At 50.0% G+C, this 20,848-nt stretch overlaps 1 protein-coding gene across 1 annotated transcript in view; it reads left to right on the top strand.

Moving 5' to 3' along the window:
- The window catches only part of LOC140729807 (zonadhesin-like), an 80,892-nt gene that overhangs the window by 59,744 nt on the left and 300 nt on the right, over positions 1 to 20,848 (top strand). Inside the window, exons 21-27 of the mRNA XM_073050019.1 lie at positions 1,090 to 1,251; positions 8,211 to 8,338; positions 8,636 to 8,835; positions 13,551 to 13,683; positions 15,701 to 15,808; positions 19,362 to 19,452; positions 20,740 to 20,848. The exon at positions 20,740 to 20,848 is cut by the window's right edge and continues 300 nt beyond it. Coding sequence (XP_072906120.1) covers positions 1,090 to 1,251; positions 8,211 to 8,338; positions 8,636 to 8,835; positions 13,551 to 13,683; positions 15,701 to 15,808; positions 19,362 to 19,452; positions 20,740 to 20,848 — 931 coding nt within the window. The remainder of the gene's footprint in view (positions 1 to 1,089; positions 1,252 to 8,210; positions 8,339 to 8,635; positions 8,836 to 13,550; positions 13,684 to 15,700; positions 15,809 to 19,361; positions 19,453 to 20,739) is intronic.

The raw sequence follows: 20,848 nt of genomic DNA, 5'->3' as shown, positions 1-20,848 counted from the left end.
TCTGCATGCTTTTATGCATTGAGTTGCTGCCACGTGATTGGCTGATTAGATATTTTCATTAACAAGCAGGTGTACAAGTGTATCTAATGAGGTGGCAACTGAGTGTAAAGTAGCCATATATTATACAAGAACATAGAACAAAAAAAAACAACGTTCATTGTAGTGCAAAGGGGTCACAGTGTTGTTGCACTGAGGTGGTGATTAGGGTTTTGCAAGTTGGTTCAGGAACCAAATAGTTGAAGGGAATTAGCTGTTCTTGAACCTGGTGGTGTGAGGCTTCAGGCTTCTGCACCCTCCGTGGTGGTTGTGAGAAGACGGTGTGGTATCCCCAAGTCAGGTGTAGATGTTATTGTCATCTGCACAGGTACCATGGAAGCCCTATCTGCAGCAGCATCACAGGCAGAGCGTCAGAGACACAAAATTCATGAGAAAAAGATTAATTATACATAAAACAAACAATAAAGAATATAATTAGAACAGAAAACACAGCTGTAATGTGCTTACCAATAACCAAATGATTAAAGTACAGTAAGACTTTGAAATACATCTTCAAGGAGCAATGCTTCAGAAAGGCAGCATCCATCATTAAGGACCCCATCACCCAGGACCTGCCCACTTCTCATTGCTACCACCAGGGAGGAGGTACAGGAGCCTGAAAGCACACACTCACCGATTCAGGAACAGCTTCTTCCTCTCTGCTAGCAGATTTCTAAATGGACATTGAACCCATGAACACTACCTCACTATTTTGTTAATTTCTATTTTTGCACCACTTAGTTAATTTAACTATATATAATATATCTACTGTAATTCTTGTTTTTCCTATCACTATTTATTGCGATATACTGCCACCGCAAAGTTAACAAATTTCACAACATATGCCGGTGATATTAAGCCTGATTCCGATTCTGAATTAACATTGTATTTGGCGCATTAATTCTGTTATTTATTGTAATTTATGTTAATCTTGTGATTGCTGTGTGCTTGTAGCTGTTAATGAACTCGAGCCTGGCCTGGATGGGGGCCGAAGTGTGGGTCTGAGCCTGTCTTTGCTCTGGTTACTGAACGGTTCTCCTTTGTGTGGAACAGGCGCGGAGCTGCTGGAGAGGACGCAGGCCCTGAGCCGGAGACGGGATACGAGGCCTGCACAGACAGCCAGCACAACAGCACGGACAGCTGTGGAGCTCTTCTGGACCCTCGAGGACCCTTCCGAGACTGCCACCCTTTCATTCAACCAGAGATGTATTACCAGTAAGCAAAGCTCACTTAATTCAGACGTGCGTGAGTCGTAACATTTTGGAAAGTCAAATCCTTACACGGAGAGTGGTTGGTAAGTGGTGCCAGGGCTGGTGGTAGAGGCAGATACATTAGCGGCATTTAAGAGACCCCCTAGATAGGCACAGCATCCCTACAAAGGACGGTGAACACGGCCGAGAGGATCGTAGGGGTCTCCCTACCATCCATGAGGGATATTCATTATGAACGCTGCTTATGCAGGGCCTTTAGTGTTACTAAGGATCCCACCCATCCATCCAGCATCCTCTTTGACTTTCTACCATCAGGCAGGAGACTCCGATGCATAAAGACAAGAACAGTCAGGATGGGAAACAGCCTCTTCCCTCAGGCATTTAGGCTTCTGAACTCCCTGCCGCATCGCATTCGAAGTGTCACTGGTTAATCTGTTCCGTCCCTTACAATATTTAATATTATTGCACTTTAGTTTGTTATTTATGTGTAGGTTTTATCCTTACCTTCATAAGTTATTGTGTTATGTGTACTAATATGCTTTACTCTCTGGTTCAGAGAAACATTTCATTTCTATATACATTATATACTTGTATATAGTTAAATGACAATAAAGTTGACTTGACATCGTTGATGGGAAAATGGAGGCTATGTCGGATGAAAGTATTAGATTGACGCTGGAGAGTTTTGAAAGGTCGGCACAACATCGTAAGCCAAAGTGCTTGTACTGTGTCCTACTGTTCTATGCTCTGTAAAATTGTGAGGGATGTTGGCTCTCTCTTCATTTTCTGATCCCGAGGAATCTTCCGGGAGTCAGGAGTGATGAGCAGACTTAATTCCGACATTTCAGTTCATTTTAGAGTACAAACAAACATACAAATTATTAAGCAAACTGAATAAAGAGCTGCCAAACAATACTGAGGAGTACGTGGATACAATGACAAGAAGCCAAGATGGAGAAGCCATCACTTTTATAGATAAGATAAGGAAATTCCTTAGACAGGGAAAAACTAGTTAATAAGCTACACAATTAAAACAATGACATCGCGTGGATAATGTGCTCAGGAAAAATGAGGAAGGGGATAAATTGTTAGTTTAGCTGCTATACCGCTTTCTGCCGGTGAGTGGGGATGAATCGCACATACTGTGAAAAGCACATGAGTTTAACAAGTACAAATCTTATCACAACTATTATTGGAAAAAATAACAATGGTTTGCAACAGGATATAGATAAGGTGAATCTGCGCACTCTTTTACCTCGGGTTGCAAAATCAAATGTTAGGGGCAGCATATTAGTGTAGTGGTTAGCACAAAGCATTACAGTACCAGTAACCCAGGTTCGATTCCTGCCGCTGCCTGTAAGCAGTTGGCACATCCTCGCTGTTCCCTGCAGGAGCTCCAGCTTCTTCCTTCAGTCCACAAATGTACCAGTTGGTAGGTTGATTGGTCGTTGTAAATTGTCCCGTGATTGATCTAGGGTTGAATCGGGGGTGGCTTGGCGGCAAGTCCTGAAGGACTGGGAGGATTATTCCGTGCTGTCTCTCAATAAATAAATAATTACAGGGAATGGGTTCAAAGTATGACAAGAGGCATTTAATAAAAACCTCAGGGGTAACTATTCTACACAAAGGGTGGCCAGTATATGGAACAGGCTGCCAGAGGAAGGGCAGGGTACATTAACAATTTTTGAAAGGAACTTGGATAGGAAAGGTTCAGAGTAGGAGTTACCAACCTGGGGTCCAGAGGCCCCTTGGTTGATAATAGGGGTCCATGGCATAAAAGAGGGTGGGAACTACCAGTTTAGAGGGATATAGGCAAATAGGTCTAGTTCAGATGTGAACCTTGGTCAGCTTGGATGAGATGGGCTGAATGGCCTCCTGTATTAATCTATAACTGTATTTTGTGCAAACAGTGTAGCTGGATGTGATCCCAACGCCCTTTTCAGATATTGTGCAAAGGTTCTTTTCCGGATATTCAGCATTTTCCAAGTTTGAATTCTCTACCCTCAGCCTCCCCCCTGGTCAGCCTCTTCCCCTGGGTCACAGCAGAGACCCTGAAACTCCCCCCTGGTCAGTCTCTTCCCCTGGGTCACAGCAGAGACCCTGAAACTCCCCCCTGGTCAGCCTCTTCCCCTGGGTCACAGCAGAGACCCTGAAACTCCCCCTGGTCAGCCTCTTCCCCTGGGTCACAGCAGAGATCCTGAAACTCCCCCTGGTCAGCCTGGGTCACAGCAGAGATCCTGAAACTCCCCCTGGTCATCCTCTTCCCCTGGGTCACAGCAGAGACCCTGAAACTCCCCCTGGTCAGCCTCTTCCCCTGGGTCACAGCAGAGACCCTGAAACTCCCCCTGGTCAGTCTCTTCCCCTGGGTCACAGCAGAGACCCTGAAACTCCCCCTGGTCAGCCTCTTCCCCTGGGTCACAGCAGAGACCCTGAAACTCCCCCTGGTCAGCCTCTTCCCCTGGGTCACAGCAGAGATCCCGAAACTCCCCCTGGTCAGCCTCTTCCCCTGGGTCACAGCAGAGACCCTGAAACTCCCCCTGGTCAGCCTCTTCCCCTGGGTCACAGCAGAGACCCTGAAACTCCCCCTGGTCAGCCTCTTCCCCTGGGTCACAGCAGAGATCCCGAAACTCCCTTGGTCAGCCTGGGTCACAGCAGAGACCCTGAAACTCCCCCTGGTCAGCCTCTTCCCCTGGGTCACAGCAGAGACCCTGAAACTCCCCCTGGTCAGCCTCTTCCCCTGGGTCACAGCAGAGACCCTGAAACTCCCCCTGGTCAGCCTGGGTCACAGCAGAGTCCCTGAAACTCCCCCTGGTCAGCCTGGGTCACAGCAGAGACCCTGAAACTCCCCCTGGTCAGCCTCTTCCCCTGGGTCACAGCAGAGACCCTGAAACTCCCCCTGGTCAGCCTGGGTCACAGCAGAGACCCTGAAACTCCCCCTGGTCAGCCTGGGTCACAGCAGATACCCTGAAACTCCCCCTGATCAGCCTCTTCCCCTGGGTCACAGCAGAGACCCTGAAACTCCCCCTGGTCAGCCTCTTCCCCTGGGTCACAGCAGATACCCTGAAACTCCCCCTGGTCAGCCTCTTCCCCTGGGTCACAGCAGAGACCCTGAAACTCCCCCTGGTCAGCCTCTTCCCCTGGGTCACAGCAGAGACCCTGAAACTCCCCCTGGTCAGCCTCTTCCCCTGGGTCACAGCAGAGACCCTGAAACTCCCCCTGGTCAGCCTCTTCCCCTGGGTCACAGCAGAGACCCTGAAACTCCCCCTGGTCAGCCTCTTCCCCTGGGTCACAGCAGAGACCCTGAAACTCCCCCTGGTCAGCCTCTTCCCCTGGGTCACAGCAGAGATCCTGAAACTCCCGCTGGTCAGCCTCTTCCCCTGGGTCACAGCAGAGACCCTGAAACTCCCCCTGGTCAGCCTCTTCCCCTGGGTCACAGCAGAGACCCTGAAACTCCCCCTGGTCAGCCTCTTCCCCTGGGTCACAGCAGATACCCTGAAACTCCCCCTGGTCAGCCTCTTCCCCTGGGTCACAGCAGAGACCCTGAAACTCCCCCTGGTCAGCCTCTTCCCCTGGGTCATAGCAGAGACCCTGAAACTCCCCCTGGTCAGCCTCTTCCCCTGGGTCACAGCAGAGACCCTGAAACCCCCCCTGGTCAGCCTCTTCCCCTGGGTCACAGCAGATACCCTGAAACTCCCCCTGATCAGCCTCTTCCCCTGGGTCACAACAGAGACCCTGAAACTCCCCCTGGTCAGCCTCTTCCCCTGGGTCACAGCAGAGACCCTGAAACTCCCCCTGGTCAGCCTCTTCCCCTGGGTCACAGCAGATACCCTGAAACTCCCCCTGGTCAGCCTCTTCCCCTGGGTCACAGCAGAGACCCTGAAACTCCCCCTGGTCAGCCTCTTCCCCTGGGTCACAGCAGAGACCCTGAAACTCCCCCTGGTCAGCCTCTTCCCCTGGGTCACAGCAGAGACCCTGAAACTCCCCCTGGTCAGCCTGGGTCACAGCAGAGTCCCTGAAACTCCCCCTGGTCAGCCTGGGTCACAGCAGAGACCCTGAAACTCCCCCTGGTCAGCCTCTTCCCCTGGGTCACAGCAGAGACCCTGAAACTCCCCCTGGTCAGCCTGGGTCACAACAGAGACCCTGAAACTCCCCCTGGTCAGCCTGGGTCACAGCAGATACCCTGAAACTCCCCCTGATCAGCCTCTTCCCCTGGGTCACAGCAGAGACCCTGAAACTCCCCCTGGTCAGCCTCTTCCCCTGGGTCACAGCAGAGACCCTGAAACTCCCCCTGGTCAGCCTCTTCCCCTGGGTCACAGCAGATACCCTGAAACTCCCCCTGGTCAGCCTCTTCCCCTGGGTCACAGCAGATACCCTGAAACTCCCCCTGGTCAGCCTCTTCCCCTGGGTCACAGCAGAGACCCTGAAACTCCCCCTGGTCAGCCTCTTCCCCTGGGTCACAGCAGAGACCCTGAAACTCCCTTGGTCAGCCTCTTCCCCTGGGTCACAGCAGATACCCTGAAACTCCCCCTGATCAGCCTCTTCCCCTGGGTCACAGCAGAGACCCTGAAACTCCCCCTGGTCAGCCTCTTCCCCTGGGTCACAGCAGAGACCCTGAAACTCCCCCTGGTCAGCCTCTTCCCCTGGGTCACAGCAGATACCCTGAAACTCCCCCTGGTCAGCCTCTTCCCCTGGGTCACAGCAGAGACCCTGAAACTCCCCCTGGTCAGCCTCTTCCCCTGGGTCACAGCAGAGACCCTGAAACTCCCCCTGGTCAGCCTCTTCCCCTGGGTCACAGCAGAGACCCTGAAACTCCCCCTGGTCAGCCTGGGTCACAGCAGAGTCCCTGAAACTCCCCCTGGTCAGCCTGGGTCACAGCAGAGACCCTGAAACTCCCCCTGGTCAGCCTCTTCCCCTGGGTCACAGCAGAGACCCTGAAACTCCCCCTGGTCAGCCTGGGTCACAGCAGAGACCCTGAAACTCCCCCTGGTCAGCCTGGGTCACAGCAGATACCCTGAAACTCCCCCTGATCAGCCTCTTCCCCTGGGTCACAGCAGAGACCCTGAAACTCCCCCTGGTCAGCCTCTTCCCCTGGGTCACAGCAGATACCCTGAAACTCCCCCTGGTCAGCCTCTTCCCCTGGGTCACAGCAGAGACCCTGAAACTCCCCCTGGTCAGCCTCTTCCCCTGGGTCACAGCAGAGACCCTGAAACTCCCCCTGGTCAGCCTCTTCCCCTGGGTCATAGCAGAGACCCTGAAACTCCCCCTGGTCAGCCTCTTCCCCTGGGTCATAGCAGAGACCCTGAAACTCCCCCTGGTCAGCCTCTTCCCCTGGGTCACAGCAGAGATCCTGAAACTCCCGCTGGTCAGCCTCTTCCCCTGGGTCACAGCAGATACCCTGAAACTCCCCCTGGTCAGCCTCTTCCCCTGGGTCACAGCAGAGACCCTGAAACTCCCCCTGGTCAGCCTCTTCCCCTGGGTCATAGCAGAGACCCTGAAACTCCCCCTGGTCAGCCTCTTCCCCTGGGTCACAGCAGAGACCCTGAAACTCCCTTGGTCAGCCTCTTCCCCTGGGTCACAGCAGATACCCTGAAACTCCCCCTGATCAGCCTCTTCCCCTGGGTCACAGCAGAGACCCTGAAACTCCCCCTGGTCAGCCTCTTCCCCTGGGTCACAGCAGAGACCCTGAAACTCCCCCTGGTCAGCCTCTTCCCCTGGGTCACAGCAGATACCCTGAAACTCCCTCTTCCCCTGGGTCACAGCAGAGACCCTGAAACTCCCCCTGGTCAGCCTCTTCCCCTGGGTCACAGCAGATACCCTGAAACTCCCCCTGGTCAGCCTGGGTCACAGCAGAGACCCTGAAACTCCCCCTGGTCAGCCTCTTCCCCTGGGTCACAGCAGATACCCTGAAACTCCCCCTGATCAGCCTCTTCCCCTGGGTCACAGCAGAGACCCTGAAACTCCCCCTGGTCAGCCTGGGTCACAGCAGAGACCCTGAAACTCCCCCTGGTCAGTCTCTTCCCCTGGGTCACAGCAGATACCCTGAAACTCCCCCTGATCAGCCTCTTCCCCTGGGTCACAGCAGAGACCCTGAAACTCCCCCTGGTCAGCCTCTTCCCCTGGGTCACAGCAGATACCCTGAAACTCCCCCTGATCAGCCTCTTCCCCTGGGTCACAGCAGAGACCCTGAAACTCCCCCTGGTCACACCTGGGTCACAGCAGAGACCCTGAAACTCCCCCTGGTCAGTCTCTTCCCCTGGGTCACAGCAGATACCCTGAAACTCCCCCTGATCAGCCTCTTCCCCTGGGTCACAGCAGAGACCCTGAAACTCCCCCTGATCAGCCTCTTCCCCTGGGTCACAGCAGAGACCCTGAAACTCCCCCTGGTCAGCCTCTTCCCCTGGGTCACAGCAGAGACCCTGAAACTCCCCCTGGTCAGCCTCTTCCCCTGGGTCACAGCAGATACCCTGAAACTCCCCCTGATCAGCCTCTTCCCCTGGGTCACAGCAGATACCCTGAAACTCCCCCTGATCAGCCTCTTCCCCTGGGTCACAGCAGAGACCCTGAAACTCCCCCTGGTCAGCCTCTTCCCCTGGGTCACAGCAGAGACCCTGAAACTCCCCCTGGTCAGCCTCTTCCCCTGGGTCACAGCAGAGACCCTGAAACTCCCCCTGGTCAGCCTCTTCCCCTGGGTCACAGCAGAGACCCTGAAACTCCCCCTGGTCAGCCTCTTCCCCTGGGTCACAGCAGAGACCCTGAAACTCCCCCTGGTCAGCCTCTTCCCCTGGGTCACAGCAGAGACCCTGAAACTCCCCCTGGTCAGCCTCTTCCCCTGGGTCACAGCAGAGATCCTGAAACTCCCCCTGGTCAGCCTCTTCCCCTGGGTCACAGCAGAGACCCTGAAACTCCCCCTGGTCAGCCTGGGTCACAGCAGAGACCCTGAAACTCCCCCTTCTGTCTCCATAGGAACTGTCTCTTCGACCTTTGCCAGACCACCGACTCTGCCATGCTGTGTGCCAACTTCGAGATGTACGTCCAAGCCTGCCAGCTGAACGGCACCGCCCTGCTGCACTGGAGGAACTACACCCACTGCGGTGAGTTTGGGCCTGAAATCTTGGGTAGGGAGCCCGGTGGGTGACAGCCCCAAATGCCTACAGCTCGTTTTGAGTACACACACACACTCACCTCCATAGTTTTTCTTTGTTTCCTGGCTGTCTGGGGAAGACGGGTCTCAGAGTTCTACACTGCATGCACAAATGAAACTTTGAAACTTCGAACACCGTAGGTCAGGATCGAACTTGGGTCTCTGGAGCCGCCGAGCAGTCGCTCTACCCGCTGCACCAGCTGATCTGGTTGCCCGTTCTAACAGTGGCGTTCCTGTTTTTTTCCAGTAATGGACTGCCCCCCCAACAGCTCGTACAAGCCCTGCATGTCTGCCTGCCCTCCCACCTGCGCAAACCTGGCGGCCACGTCGGAATGCGACGGCCCATGCATGGAGGGATGCCAGTGCAACAGGGGCTTCGTCTACAGTGGCTATGAGTGCGTGCCTTACCGTAGCTGCGGCTGCACCTACAGGAACAAGTATTACGAGGTGAGTCTGACGGCAACCTGCTTCTACCAAGCATCTAGATTTAATTCCAATCTCACAAAGCTATCCAAGACGGTTATCAGGAATTACACAAGGGTCTCGATCAGCTGAGGAAAGGCAAGTAGAATTTAATTTGGGTAATAAGACGGTTGGACGGGCGTGCCCTGGGGAGTTTTGTACAACAGAAGCACAGGTACATGGTTCCCTGAAAGTGCAGTCACAGGTAGAAAGGGTGATGAAAAGGCTTTTTTTTTATCAAAACTACAGAAGTTTAATTACACAAAAATACAAATATCAAGTATTTACAAGACAATGAACAAACTCAAAGTAAAATATTATTGTGTATAGAACAGTCCCGCCACACCTGGAAATCGCTCACCGTACCCATGGCGATTGCATGCTCCTTTTCCACGGACAGCTGGGCCCCCAGGAGAGGGGCAAGCGGTCAGCCCTGGCAGAGCTCTGGGTTGTCCACTGCCTGGACGCATGCATGGCCCTCTCGGCCAGGCTCAGGAGCAAACCCAGCAGCAGATGGTCCGAGTGCAGAAAAGCAACTTGACTTGAGTGGCCCGCCCCTTCCGTACTGGGTGCCCACGTCAGGAACGCAAGGCTGAAATGTCGCCAGAAGCTGAGGAGCCCCTTTAGATACTCAAACAAGGGGCTGCAACCTCTCACGTTCCATGTCTGCATGGTACACTGACTCCTCCCGGTCACAGAGCGAACAAGTGGACAGGATGTCAGTGAACCTGCTGCCCTATCCAACACCTTCCACCCCAGGTCCCCAGCGTACAGGGGAAGGGCCCCTGCATAAGGAGATTTCCGCTGGGGACCTCCCCTGCCACCAGATGGTAAAACAGACTGCCACAGCCGGTTTGGTCAGCAGATGAAGGCAAGGGGGTGTAAGCTGTGCGGGAGCAGTCTTGGCATGTCGTGGAAGGGCACGGTGGGCATCAAAGATCGCTTTCATTGCGTGGGACCCTCTCCCACGTGGTATCTTGGGGACTGCACACTGGCCTTCTTCACTCAAGGCTCGTGTACAGAAGCTGCAGTCACACAAGACGTGTAACAAGTTGTCACCTGGATTCCGGTTGCTAATTTCTGTTTTGCTGTGCTTGAGCGCTTTGAGGGGGCGATTGATGCGGACTAGGGCACTTTGGCGAAGAATGGCCCTACGGCCTGCACGGACTAGTGGCGCGGCGCTGAACTGAATTAAGCTCTGTACTGGTTGGGTTGAGTCCTTCTCCGATCTTGGCAATTTACCTGCAAACTTTTCACCGTCAGTGCGTTGTTGATTGTGGTGTGTCCTCCGAATGCTCGGCCATGCAGCACGCAAGAGAAGCGTGGCTTTCCGCAAACACACAGACCTCGACCCTATTCGTGAGCCGACGCGGGCAAGATTCCAGAGCACAGCCAATCAGCGACGAGATTTCCACCCCACGTCACAATTGATTTTCCAAAATGACGACCAGTCAGCTGATTGAAAAGAGTATAAAGGCAAAGCATTCGGAGGGCATGCCACAATCAACAGCACATCGACGATTCCTTCTCACAAAACGTTTGCAAATAAATCGCCAAGATCAGAGAACAGCTCAATGCAACCATCAGACACCCGAGCTACGCATATTCCGAATTATTTCCAGACTGAATACTACTGGACTCCTGGTTTGATGTTTGATATTCAACATGTTGTCCACTCACTTCTTGCCGTTTGCGCAATCTGTTCTTTTTTTTTTTGCACGTTGGGTGGTTGGTGATTTCTTGACCGGGTTCCATGGTGTTTCTTTGTTTTGGTTGTCTGTGGAAGGACGAGTCTCAGAGTTGTATTCTGCATACATACTTTGATGATAACTGTACTTTGAATCTTCAAATCTTTTTGAGACTTATGTGAGGCCTCATTTGGAATATCGTGTACATATCTGGTTGTAGGCAAGATGCCATGAAGATGGAAAGAGTGCAGGAAAGATTGAATAGGTTAGGACTTTATTCCTTGGAATGTAGAAGATTGAGGGAAGATTTGATAGAGGTATACAAAATTATGAGGGTTGTAAATACAAGTAGGCTTTTTCCACTGAGGTTGGGTTGGGACTACAACTTGAGGTCATGGGTTAAGGGTGAAAGGTGAAAAGTTTAAGGGGGAACATGACAGGAACTTCTTCACTTGACAGCATGGAACGAGCTGCCAACACAAGTGGTGGATGCGATTTTGATTTTAACATTTAAGTGAAGTTTGGATAGGTACATGGACAGTTGGGGTATGGAGGGCTATGGTCCCAGTGCAGGACGATGGGAGTAAGCAGTTTGAATGGTTTAGCATGGACTAGATGGGCCAAATGGTCTGGTTCTGTGCTGTACTTCTCAATGACTCTAGTATTGCCTGGGTGGGCACGTGGATGTGAGGAAGATGGAGGGATATGGACATTGTGTAGGTAGGAGGGATCCGTGTTTGGGGAAACACACACACACAATGCTGGAGGAACTCAGCAGGCCAGGCAGCATCTGTGGAAAAGAATATTGTCGATGTTTCAGGCCGAAACCTTTCAGCAGAACTGGAGAAAAAAAGCTGAGGAATAGATTTTAAAAGTGGCAGGGGGTGGGGAGAGAGAAACACAAGGTGATAGGTGAAGCCTGAAGGGGGAGGGATGAAGCAAAGAACTGGGAAGTTAATTGGTGAAAGAGACAGAAGGCCCCGGAAGAAAGAAAAGGGGGAGGAGCACCAGAGGGAGGAGATGGGCCAGCAAGGAGATAAGGTGAGAGAGGGGAAAGGGGATGGGGAATGGTGAAGGACGGGTTTTTAATTTACCTTTCAGCTGGTTCTGCACATTGTGGGCTGAAGGTCCTGTCCCTATGCTGTACTCTTCTTTATTCTACATTATTTCCAGCCCTGCAGAAGAGTCTCAGCCCAAACCGTTGACCCTTTGTTCGTTTCCAAAAACGCTGCGTGACCTGCTGAGTTCCTCCAGAATTTTGTGCGCGTTGCTTTCGATGTCCTATCAACCTCGACTTTAGATCAGGGATGGTCAGGTTATGACTGACATCATAAAGCACAGAAGCATTTAGTCCACGCTGACCTGTCTTCTGCCTCGTGCCATCTACCTGCATCTGGATGATAACTTTCCATACCCCTCTCATCCATATATCTATCAAAACTTCTCGTATAATTGAACCTGCATCCAGCACTTCCACACTCTCACCACCCTCTGAGTGAGGAAGCTCCCCTTCAGCTTTCCCTTAAATATTTCACCTTTCACCCTAAACCTCTTGAAGAAGATGGCGCCAGTGAACAACACAGCCAGGGGCGACATCCTTCAGACGGTTCAAGAAACTACTTCTTTCAAAAATAAGCTCTTCTCGGGCATCCAGCCAGATACAAGTATTGATTTTAACTGACATTTCAATGACAAACTCCACCATCTTCATTGAGGATGATGCCTGGGTATCATCTAGTTCGGTGGTATTTATACCCCCGCGGTCCATACCTTCTGATTGGTTAGTCCTTATCCAATCACGTTTTTGCTGTCCCACCCAGTTTACAGTCGAATTCCAGTTCTTACTTTGAGTCCTTCGTTTTTGCTAAAATTCTTTTCTTGTCACAATATTTCAATGGCTTCCTTTATCAGGCGGTCCCAAAAGCCATTAGCACGGCACAGTAGTTTTGTGCCATTGAAGTCAGTCCTACGGCCATTGTGAATGCAATGTTCCGCTACCGCTGATTTCTCTGGGTAACCCAAACGGATTCCCTTCTGTGCTTCTTGATGTGGGTTTCCACCGTGCATCCCGTCTGGCTTCGATACCTGTACCTGGCGGGAAGCCGAGAAGAGTTCATTCATCATACATGCCGGGAAAGTACTTAGATCTCTTTTCTACTTCTTTTCCAACTTCTTTTTCTTTCCAGTGTGGTTCTGCTACTGTTGGGGCCTGTCTTCTGCACTTTGGTGGTGTGTTTTCAGGCCGATTGAGCGATCTGGCGCTTTGCTGTCTCCGAGGGTGTTCCGTGAATTATGCAGCCTCAAGGCCAAGAAGCCTGGAGACGAGGCTCGAGTCCATGATCGGGTCTATTTCTCACTGATCTCACCGGTTAGAGTGCTGAGGAAGATTAAAATCATTGGGGCACGTGCAGAAGGCAAGCGTGTGTTCAGCGCTGCCTACTAGCCTCTCACTCGCTGCTGCCAGACAAGGGTGTCCATGTGATGATCTCTCTTGCTCTCTCTCCCTCGATGCTGTCGGAGGATGGTGCCAGAGTTCTGGGTCTCAGGCAAAGTTTAATTGCCGCAGTTTGAGGATCGGACTCTATAGTTCATGTTATGATGTGTTTCCAGTTTCTGGCCTCTCCTTTTTCTTGTTGCTATCTTGGGTGATTTTGATCAGAGCGGCCTGCAGATAACAAACACTGAGCTGAACTGAACATGCCTGGACTCTTTCGATTTTTTATTTTTATTCTGTGTTTTGCACTCTTTTTTGTTGCTATTTACATGATTTGTTTTTATTTGGGTAAGTGGGGTGTGTCGATGTTTTTCTTTGAATGGGTTCCATAGTTTTCTTTGTTTCGTGACTGTCTGTGGGAAGACAAATCCCAGGGTTGCATTTTGTACACGTACTTTGATAATAAATGTACTTTGAATCCTGTGAATCTTTTGAACCGATGACCTCGAGATGATGTCAGCCAGTCACTTTCCACAGCACGAAGAGCGTTGACTAATTATGTTACTTCTGCGATGCAGGTTGGAGAAAGGTTTGTCACTGAGGACTGTACAGAAGAATGCATCTGTAATACGACCGAAGCCGTTCAGTGTTTGGCGATGCGTTGCCCTGCAAACACAACGTGCAAAGTTATCGACTTCAAAAGAGCGTGCGGTAATTTGCCTCTCCTAATTTTAAGCTGTTTGGAGGAAGGTATGGGGGGGGGGGGGAATGTCAGAGGTAGGTTTTACCTGATGAGCAACCATAGGGGGTGGTAAAAGCAGATACATTAGGGAAATTTAAGAGACTCTTGTTAGGCACAGGAATGAAAGAAAAATTTAGGACTATGTGGGAGGAAAGGGCTAAATTGACTTGGAGTAGTTTAAAATGTCAGCACAGCTCGATGGGCCAATCAACCAACATCAGCACAGCATGGTGAGCCAATCAACCAATGTCAGCACAGCATGGTGAGCCAATCAACCAATGTCAACATAGCACGATGGGCCAATCAACCGAAGTCAGCACAGCACGGTGGGCCAATCAACCAATGTCAGCACAGCTCAATGGGCCAATCAACCAATGTCAGCACAGCACGATGGGCCAATCAACCAATGTCAGCACAACATGGTGGGCAATCTTCTTGCAAAGTCAAGACCAGCTCCTTAATTAGTCGCTAGCTGGCAGGCTTCTACACTACTTATGGGGTTTTGAGGTTACCGATGAGGCTTGTGTGGGAATTCTATACTCTTACATAGACAGAGCATGGGGGGGGGGGGGGTTGCACATGGGGGGTTCAAAGTCAAGTTTAATGTAAAATGCAGTAGTGTGTGTGTACACGGTGCAGTGGAAACCCTACTTGCGACAGCACCAATGGCACATAACATCACATAAGCAGCATTCACAAGAAAAAAAACTTGAGTCACACACAGGTTTTACAAGAATAAAATTAGAAGTCCATTTTAGTGTAAAGTGATCGAACCAGTCATGGTGTTGTTATGCTGGGGTCGTGATTAGGGCTGTGCCAGTCGGTTCAGGAGCCGAATGGTTGAAGGGAAGTAGCTGTTCCTGAACCTGGTGGTGTGGCGCTTCAGGCTTCTGTACCTCCTCCCGGACAGAGCCACGAGAAGATGGCAGGGTTGGATGGTGGGGATTTTTGTGGATTCTTGAGGAAGGACCTCCCGTAGATTGTACCAATGGTGGGGAGGGACAACTCTGTGTTCAAAGTTCAAATCCAATCCAGTGTAATGGGGCAAGACAATTTCTATCTACAGTATTACATGTAGGAATGTCATGCAAAGATGCCCCCGATATCAGTCTCATCTGGAATATGGGAAAGGTTCAGTAAAATAGAGGATATGAGGGAAAGCAATAATTTGAACATTGATAGCTCCTGAGGGTTGAGTATGACTTGCTGTGTACACCAGCTTTGTGGGTTCGTATGAAATCAATATTGAACCCCCAGACTGCATCAGAGATGGGGCAGGAGCTGTCTGATAGGACATGATGAGCTGATGGGGACGTGCAGCATGCAAAAATGAGATTAGTCTGGGATTAGGATTAATGATTCAGCCATCTCTGCAGACTGAGTTTCTGTGCTGTAACTCTGTGTCTCTCAGTCTAAAACTGACCCAAATCACAGTGAACCATACACGGCTGAACAGGAGACCAGGTTATCCTCTCAATAACCTTTATCTTGCAGAAAGTTAATGTGAGACATTTGGGATTTAAAATTGGTTGGAATTAAAAATACTAACTATTTTTTGGTTTCTATACCTTACTTGGGGGGGGAGGGGGAGGGGAGGGGAGGGGAGGGGAGAGAGAGAGAGAGAGAGAGAGAGAGAGAGAGAGAGAGAGAGAGAGAGAGAGAGAGAGAGAGAGAGAGAGAGAGAGAACGAGAACTTCATTGTCATCAATCAGGACAGTGTGTTAGTGTTGGTATGTGTTTTTATGTGTTAATGTGTGGGTGTTCTGCTAAATCATGTTTTGTGTTGTGTGTTAGTGTATGTGTCTGCGTGTGCTAATGTGTGTGTTAGTGTTGTAGGTCTGTGTATTAGTGCCGACGCTCGTGTGTAAGTGTATCTGGGTGTGTTAGAGTGTCTGCTATTAAGAACTTTCGAATTCATGTGTGTGTGATATTAGAAACTAATGGATTATTGATGAGTTATCAAATGATCGATTTGTTTTTCAATAGTGACCAATTGTCTCAATGATACTTGTCAGAATGGTGGCACCTGTGAGGAGACTGTAAATGGAATTAACTGTGTGTGTCCCGCGTTATACAGAGGGAAATACTGTGAAGGTAAGGCTCCTGCCATCGTTAAGCTTTATTTTCCTTGAATATTACAAAAAAGCTTCTTAGGTTTGGGACCTTCAGCTCTACTGCCCGAGCTGACCACTCAGCAGGATGCTCCCAAATCTGAAACACACCAGACCAGACCACACAGTGTTTCCAACATAGACTGCATAAAGTTATTCAATTGACACTTCCTACAATAAAACTAAGTGGCAACTTGTTCTAAAGTTCTTCTTTATATATTTCACATTGCTGAATTTATTGGTAATATCACTCTGATTGTCGAATTTAACCCAGAACAGTTAGAGATAATAGCTTTTACAAATCTTCAAAGAGTTATAGATAGGTTAAGTGAGTGGGCAAGGGTCTGGCAGATGGAGTACAATGTTGGTAAATGCGAGGTCATCCACTATGGAAGGAAAAATGAAAGAACAGATTCAGAGTGCTTGTGCATGAATCACAAAAGGTTGGTTTGCAGGTGCAGCAGGCTATCAAGAAGGCAAATGGGATGTTGTCCTTCATTGCTGGAGGGATTGAATTTAAGAGCAGGGAGATTATGCTGGAACTGTACAGGGTACTGGTGAAGCCGCACCTGGAGTACTGCGTGCAGTTCTGGTCTCCTTACTTGAGGAAGGATATACTGGCTTTGGAGGCAGGGCAGAGGAGGTTCACCAGGTCGATTCCAGAGATGAGGGAGTTAGACTATGAGGAGAGATTGAGTTGCCTGGTACTGTACTCACTGGAATTCAGAAGAATGAGAGGAAATCTTATGGAAACATAAAATTATGAAAAGGATAAGATAGACGCAGGAAAGTAGTTTCCACTGGTAGGTGAGACTAGAACAACATAGTCTCAAAATTTGGGGGAGTAGGTTTAGGATGGAGATGAGGAAGAACTTCTTTTCCCAAAGTATGGTGAATCTATGGAATTCTCTGCCCAATGAAGCAGTGGAGGTTACCTCAGTAAACATATTTAAGACAAGGTTGGATATGTTTTTGCACAGTAGGGAAATTAAGGGTTTTGGGGGAAAGGCAGGTAGGTGGAGATGAGTCCATGGCCAGATCAGCCATGATTTTACTGAATGGTGGAGCAGGCTCATTGGGCCAGATGGTCTACTCCTGCTCCTATTTCTTATTCTCTTATGTTCAAAATTCTTCTAATGCGGGCTGCATACCCATAAGATATAGTAGCAGAATTAGGCCATTTGGCCCATTGAGTCTGCTCTGCCATTTCATCACAGCTGATCCATTTCCCTCTCAGCGCAGTTCCATTGCAATGAATACCAATCCATTGCCACTTTTTGCGGTAAAGCTATGTCGGACCTTTTTGTAAACTGCCTCACCCTCCAGGTGCTCGAGCGTCCTCCCACACCCCAGGAATGTACGGGTTAGGGTTAGAGAGTTTCAGTCATGCTACTGGAAGGATGGGAACACGTGCGGGCTGTCCCCAGCACGTCCTTGGACTGTGCCTGTCATTGACGCAAGCACTGTGTTCCGATGTACCAGCAACAAATAAGTCTTTAATCACTCGCTGATGCCCCACGTGTCATAGCCGTAGAGCAGTACAGCGCAGAAAAAGGCACCTCGGCCCATCCAGTCCATGCCGAAAACCATTTAAACTAACTGCTCTGATTCCATAGCCCTCCATATCCCTACCATCCGTGTACCTATCCAAACTTCTCTTGGACATTAAAATCGAGCTCGTATGCACCACTTGCCCTGGCAGCACGTTGCTCACTCTCACAACCCTCTGAGTGAAGAAGTTACCCCTCATGTTCCCCTTTAACTTTTTACCTTTCACCCTTAACCCATGACCTCTGGTTGTCATAACACCCAACCTCAGTGGAAAAAGCCTGCTTGCATTAGTCCTATCTATACCCCTCATAATTTTGTATACCTCTATTGAATCTCCTCTCAATCTTCTACGTTCAAAGGAATACAGTCCTAACCTATTCAACCTTTCCTTAGAACTCAGGTCCACCAGACCCAACAACATCCTTGTAAATTTTCTCTGTACTCTTTCAACCTTACTTACATCTTTCCTGTAGTTCGGTGACCAAAACTGCACACAATTCTCCAAATTAGGCCTCACCAACGTCTTGTACAACTTCAACATAACATCCCGTCTCCTGTACTCAATACATTGATTTGTGAAGGGCAATGTGACAAAAGCTTTCTTTATGACTCTAATCTACCTGTGTTGCCACTTCCAATGAATTATAGATCTGTATTCCAGATCCCTTTGTTCCACCACACTCCTCTGTGGCTTACTGTTCACTGTGTAAAACCTACCCTAGTTAGTCCTACTGAAATGTAAAACAAAACAGTCCTCTTTGTTAAATTCCACCTGCCATTTTTCAGCCCATTTTCCCAGCTGATCCGAAACCCACCGCAGTGATAGCCTTCCTCACTATCCAAACTTGGTGTCATCTGCAATTCTGCTGATCCAGTTAACCACATTGTCATCCAGATCATTGATATAGACGACAAACAACGAGGGACCCAGCATCGATCCCTTCCACACACCGCTCGTCACAGGCTTCCAAAGAGGCAACCATCTACTACCACTCCCTGGCTTCTCCCACAAAGCCAATGTCCAATCCAGTTTACTACCTCATCTTGAATGCCAAGTGACTGAACCTTCTTGACCAACATTCCATGCGGGACCTTGTCAAATGCCTTGCTAAAGTCCATGTTGACAACAACCACTGCCTTGCTTTCAACAATTTTCCTGGTAACTTCCTCAAAAAACTCTGTAGGATTTGTTAGACATGACCTACCACGCACAAAGCCACGATGACCATCCTTAATCAGTCCACGTCTATCCAATTACTTATATATCCAGTAACTTTCCCACAACTGATGTGAGACTCACTGCCCTATAATTTCCTGCTTTCTGTTTGGAGCCTTTCTTAAACAGCGGAACAACACTGGCTGTCCTCCAGTCCTCTGGTACCTCTCCGGTAGCTAAGGATGATTTAAATATCTCTGATAGGGCCCTGGTAATTTCTGCACTTGTGTCTAGTAGGGTCCAAGCCAAGGCCTTCTCATACCCTAGGGATTTATCCACCCAGATTTATCTCAGGCAAGCAAACACATCCTCCTCTGTAATCTGTACCGGGTTCATGAAGTCAATGCCGCTTTGCCTCACTTCTATAGACTCTGTGTTTGTCTCCTGCGTAAATACAGATGCAAAAAATATTATTTACCGTCTCCCCCATCTGTTTTGGCTCCACCTATGGATTATAATTCTGGTCTTCCAGAATTATTTGTCCCTTTTTTCCATTTTTGACCCTTGCAAGCCATTTGTTCGGAACATACCTGTAGAATCCCTTAGAATTACCCCTCATCTTGTGTGCCAGAGTAACGTCATGCCTTCTTTCAACCCATCTGATTTCCTTCTGGAAGCCTGTAGACAACATTGTGATTCCACACCGAGGCCTCCACTCGGGTTCAGTTCAGTGGGAACGGGAATCCCAGCACCGCCCGCATCTAATTCCGACCAGTAGGAATGTTCAGCACCTCAGCAGACTGACGGATGTGTCTTCATTGCTTCCTAGATAACACCATCCTCATCGTCATTACGGTATTGATTCCGGTTGTGGTCCTGATCCTCATCGCAGCAGGCATGATTTTATACTTCTGCTGCAGGTAAGAGTCAGGGAAAATTGGCTGCCACAAAGTCCACCTAACATTTTGACTTAAATGAGTTTTGGGCTATGAGTGGGATGAGGGTCCGTCTACGATACATTCGGCCCGGGTGGCATCAGGTGACAGCTCACAGCAGAGAACAGAGGTAGCCAGCGCAAATCAGACTAATTGAACACGTACTGTTGAGGCACAGACCTGTATCAGCCCACAAACTAATCCCACTGTCCCACTCTCTCCCCACAGACCTGTATCAGTCCCCAAACTAATCCCACTGTCCCCCTCTCTCCCCACAGACCTGTATCAGTCCCCAAACTAATCCCACTGTCCCACTCTCTCCCCACAGACCTGTATCAGTCCCCAAACTAATCCCACTCTCTCCCCACAGACCTGTATCAGTCCCCAGACTAATCCCACTGTCCCCCTCTCTCCCCACAGACCTGTATCAGTCGCCAAACTAATCCCACTGTCCCACTCTCTCCCCACAGACCTGTATCAGTCCCCAAACTAATCCCACTGTCCCCCTCTCTCCCCACAGACCTGTATCAGTCCCCAAACTAATCCCACTGTCCCACTCTCTCCCCACAGACCTGTATCAGTCCCCAAACTAATCCCACTGTCCCCCTCTCTCCCCACAGACCTGTATCAGTCGCCAAACTAATCCCACTGTCCCACTCTCTCCCCACAGACCTGTATCAGTCCCCAAACTAATCCCACTGTCCCCCTCTCTCCCCACAGATCTGTATCAGTCCCCAAACTAATCCCACTGTCCCCCTCTCTCCCCACAGATCTGTATCAGTCCCCAAACTAATCCCACTGTCCCACTCTCTCCCCACAGACATGTATCAGTCCCCAAACTAATCCCACTGTCCCACTCTCTCCCCACAGACCTGTATCAGTCCCCAAACTAATCCCACTGCCCCACTCTCTCCCCACAGACATGTATCAGTCCACAAACTAATCCCACTGTCCCACTCTCTCCCCACAGACCTGTATCAGTCCCCAAACTAATCCCACTGTCCCACTCTCTCCCCACAGACCTGTATCAGTCCCCAAACTAATCCCACTGTCCCACTCTCTCCCCACAGACCTGTATCAGTCCCCAAACTAATCCCACTGTCCCCCTCTCTCCCCACAGCCAATGACCAGACAAATTCCACTCTCCCACAGTACTCTACTAATCCCACTGTTTGAAGATAACTGCTTTACGGGTCAAAGCTGATTGTGGGGTGGGGGGGTGGGGTGTCAAGTGCCGAGCGATCCTGACTGCTATTCCTGTTCTGTGACTAGGAACGGAGAAAAGGGAGACAGCAACAGCTTGAGTGACGTCAGCTCCCTCGGCAGTTTCGACGACATTGCCAGGCTCACGCAGAACTGGCGGGTCACCCAAGGGAGTGGA

Source organism: Hemitrygon akajei, chromosome 6 (genome assembly GCF_048418815.1).
Source record: "Hemitrygon akajei chromosome 6, sHemAka1.3, whole genome shotgun sequence".
Taxonomy (NCBI): domain Eukaryota; kingdom Metazoa; phylum Chordata; class Chondrichthyes; order Myliobatiformes; family Dasyatidae; genus Hemitrygon; species Hemitrygon akajei.
The sequence above is the reverse complement of the archived record's forward strand: the minus strand, read 5'-3'. Positions and strand labels throughout refer to the sequence as shown.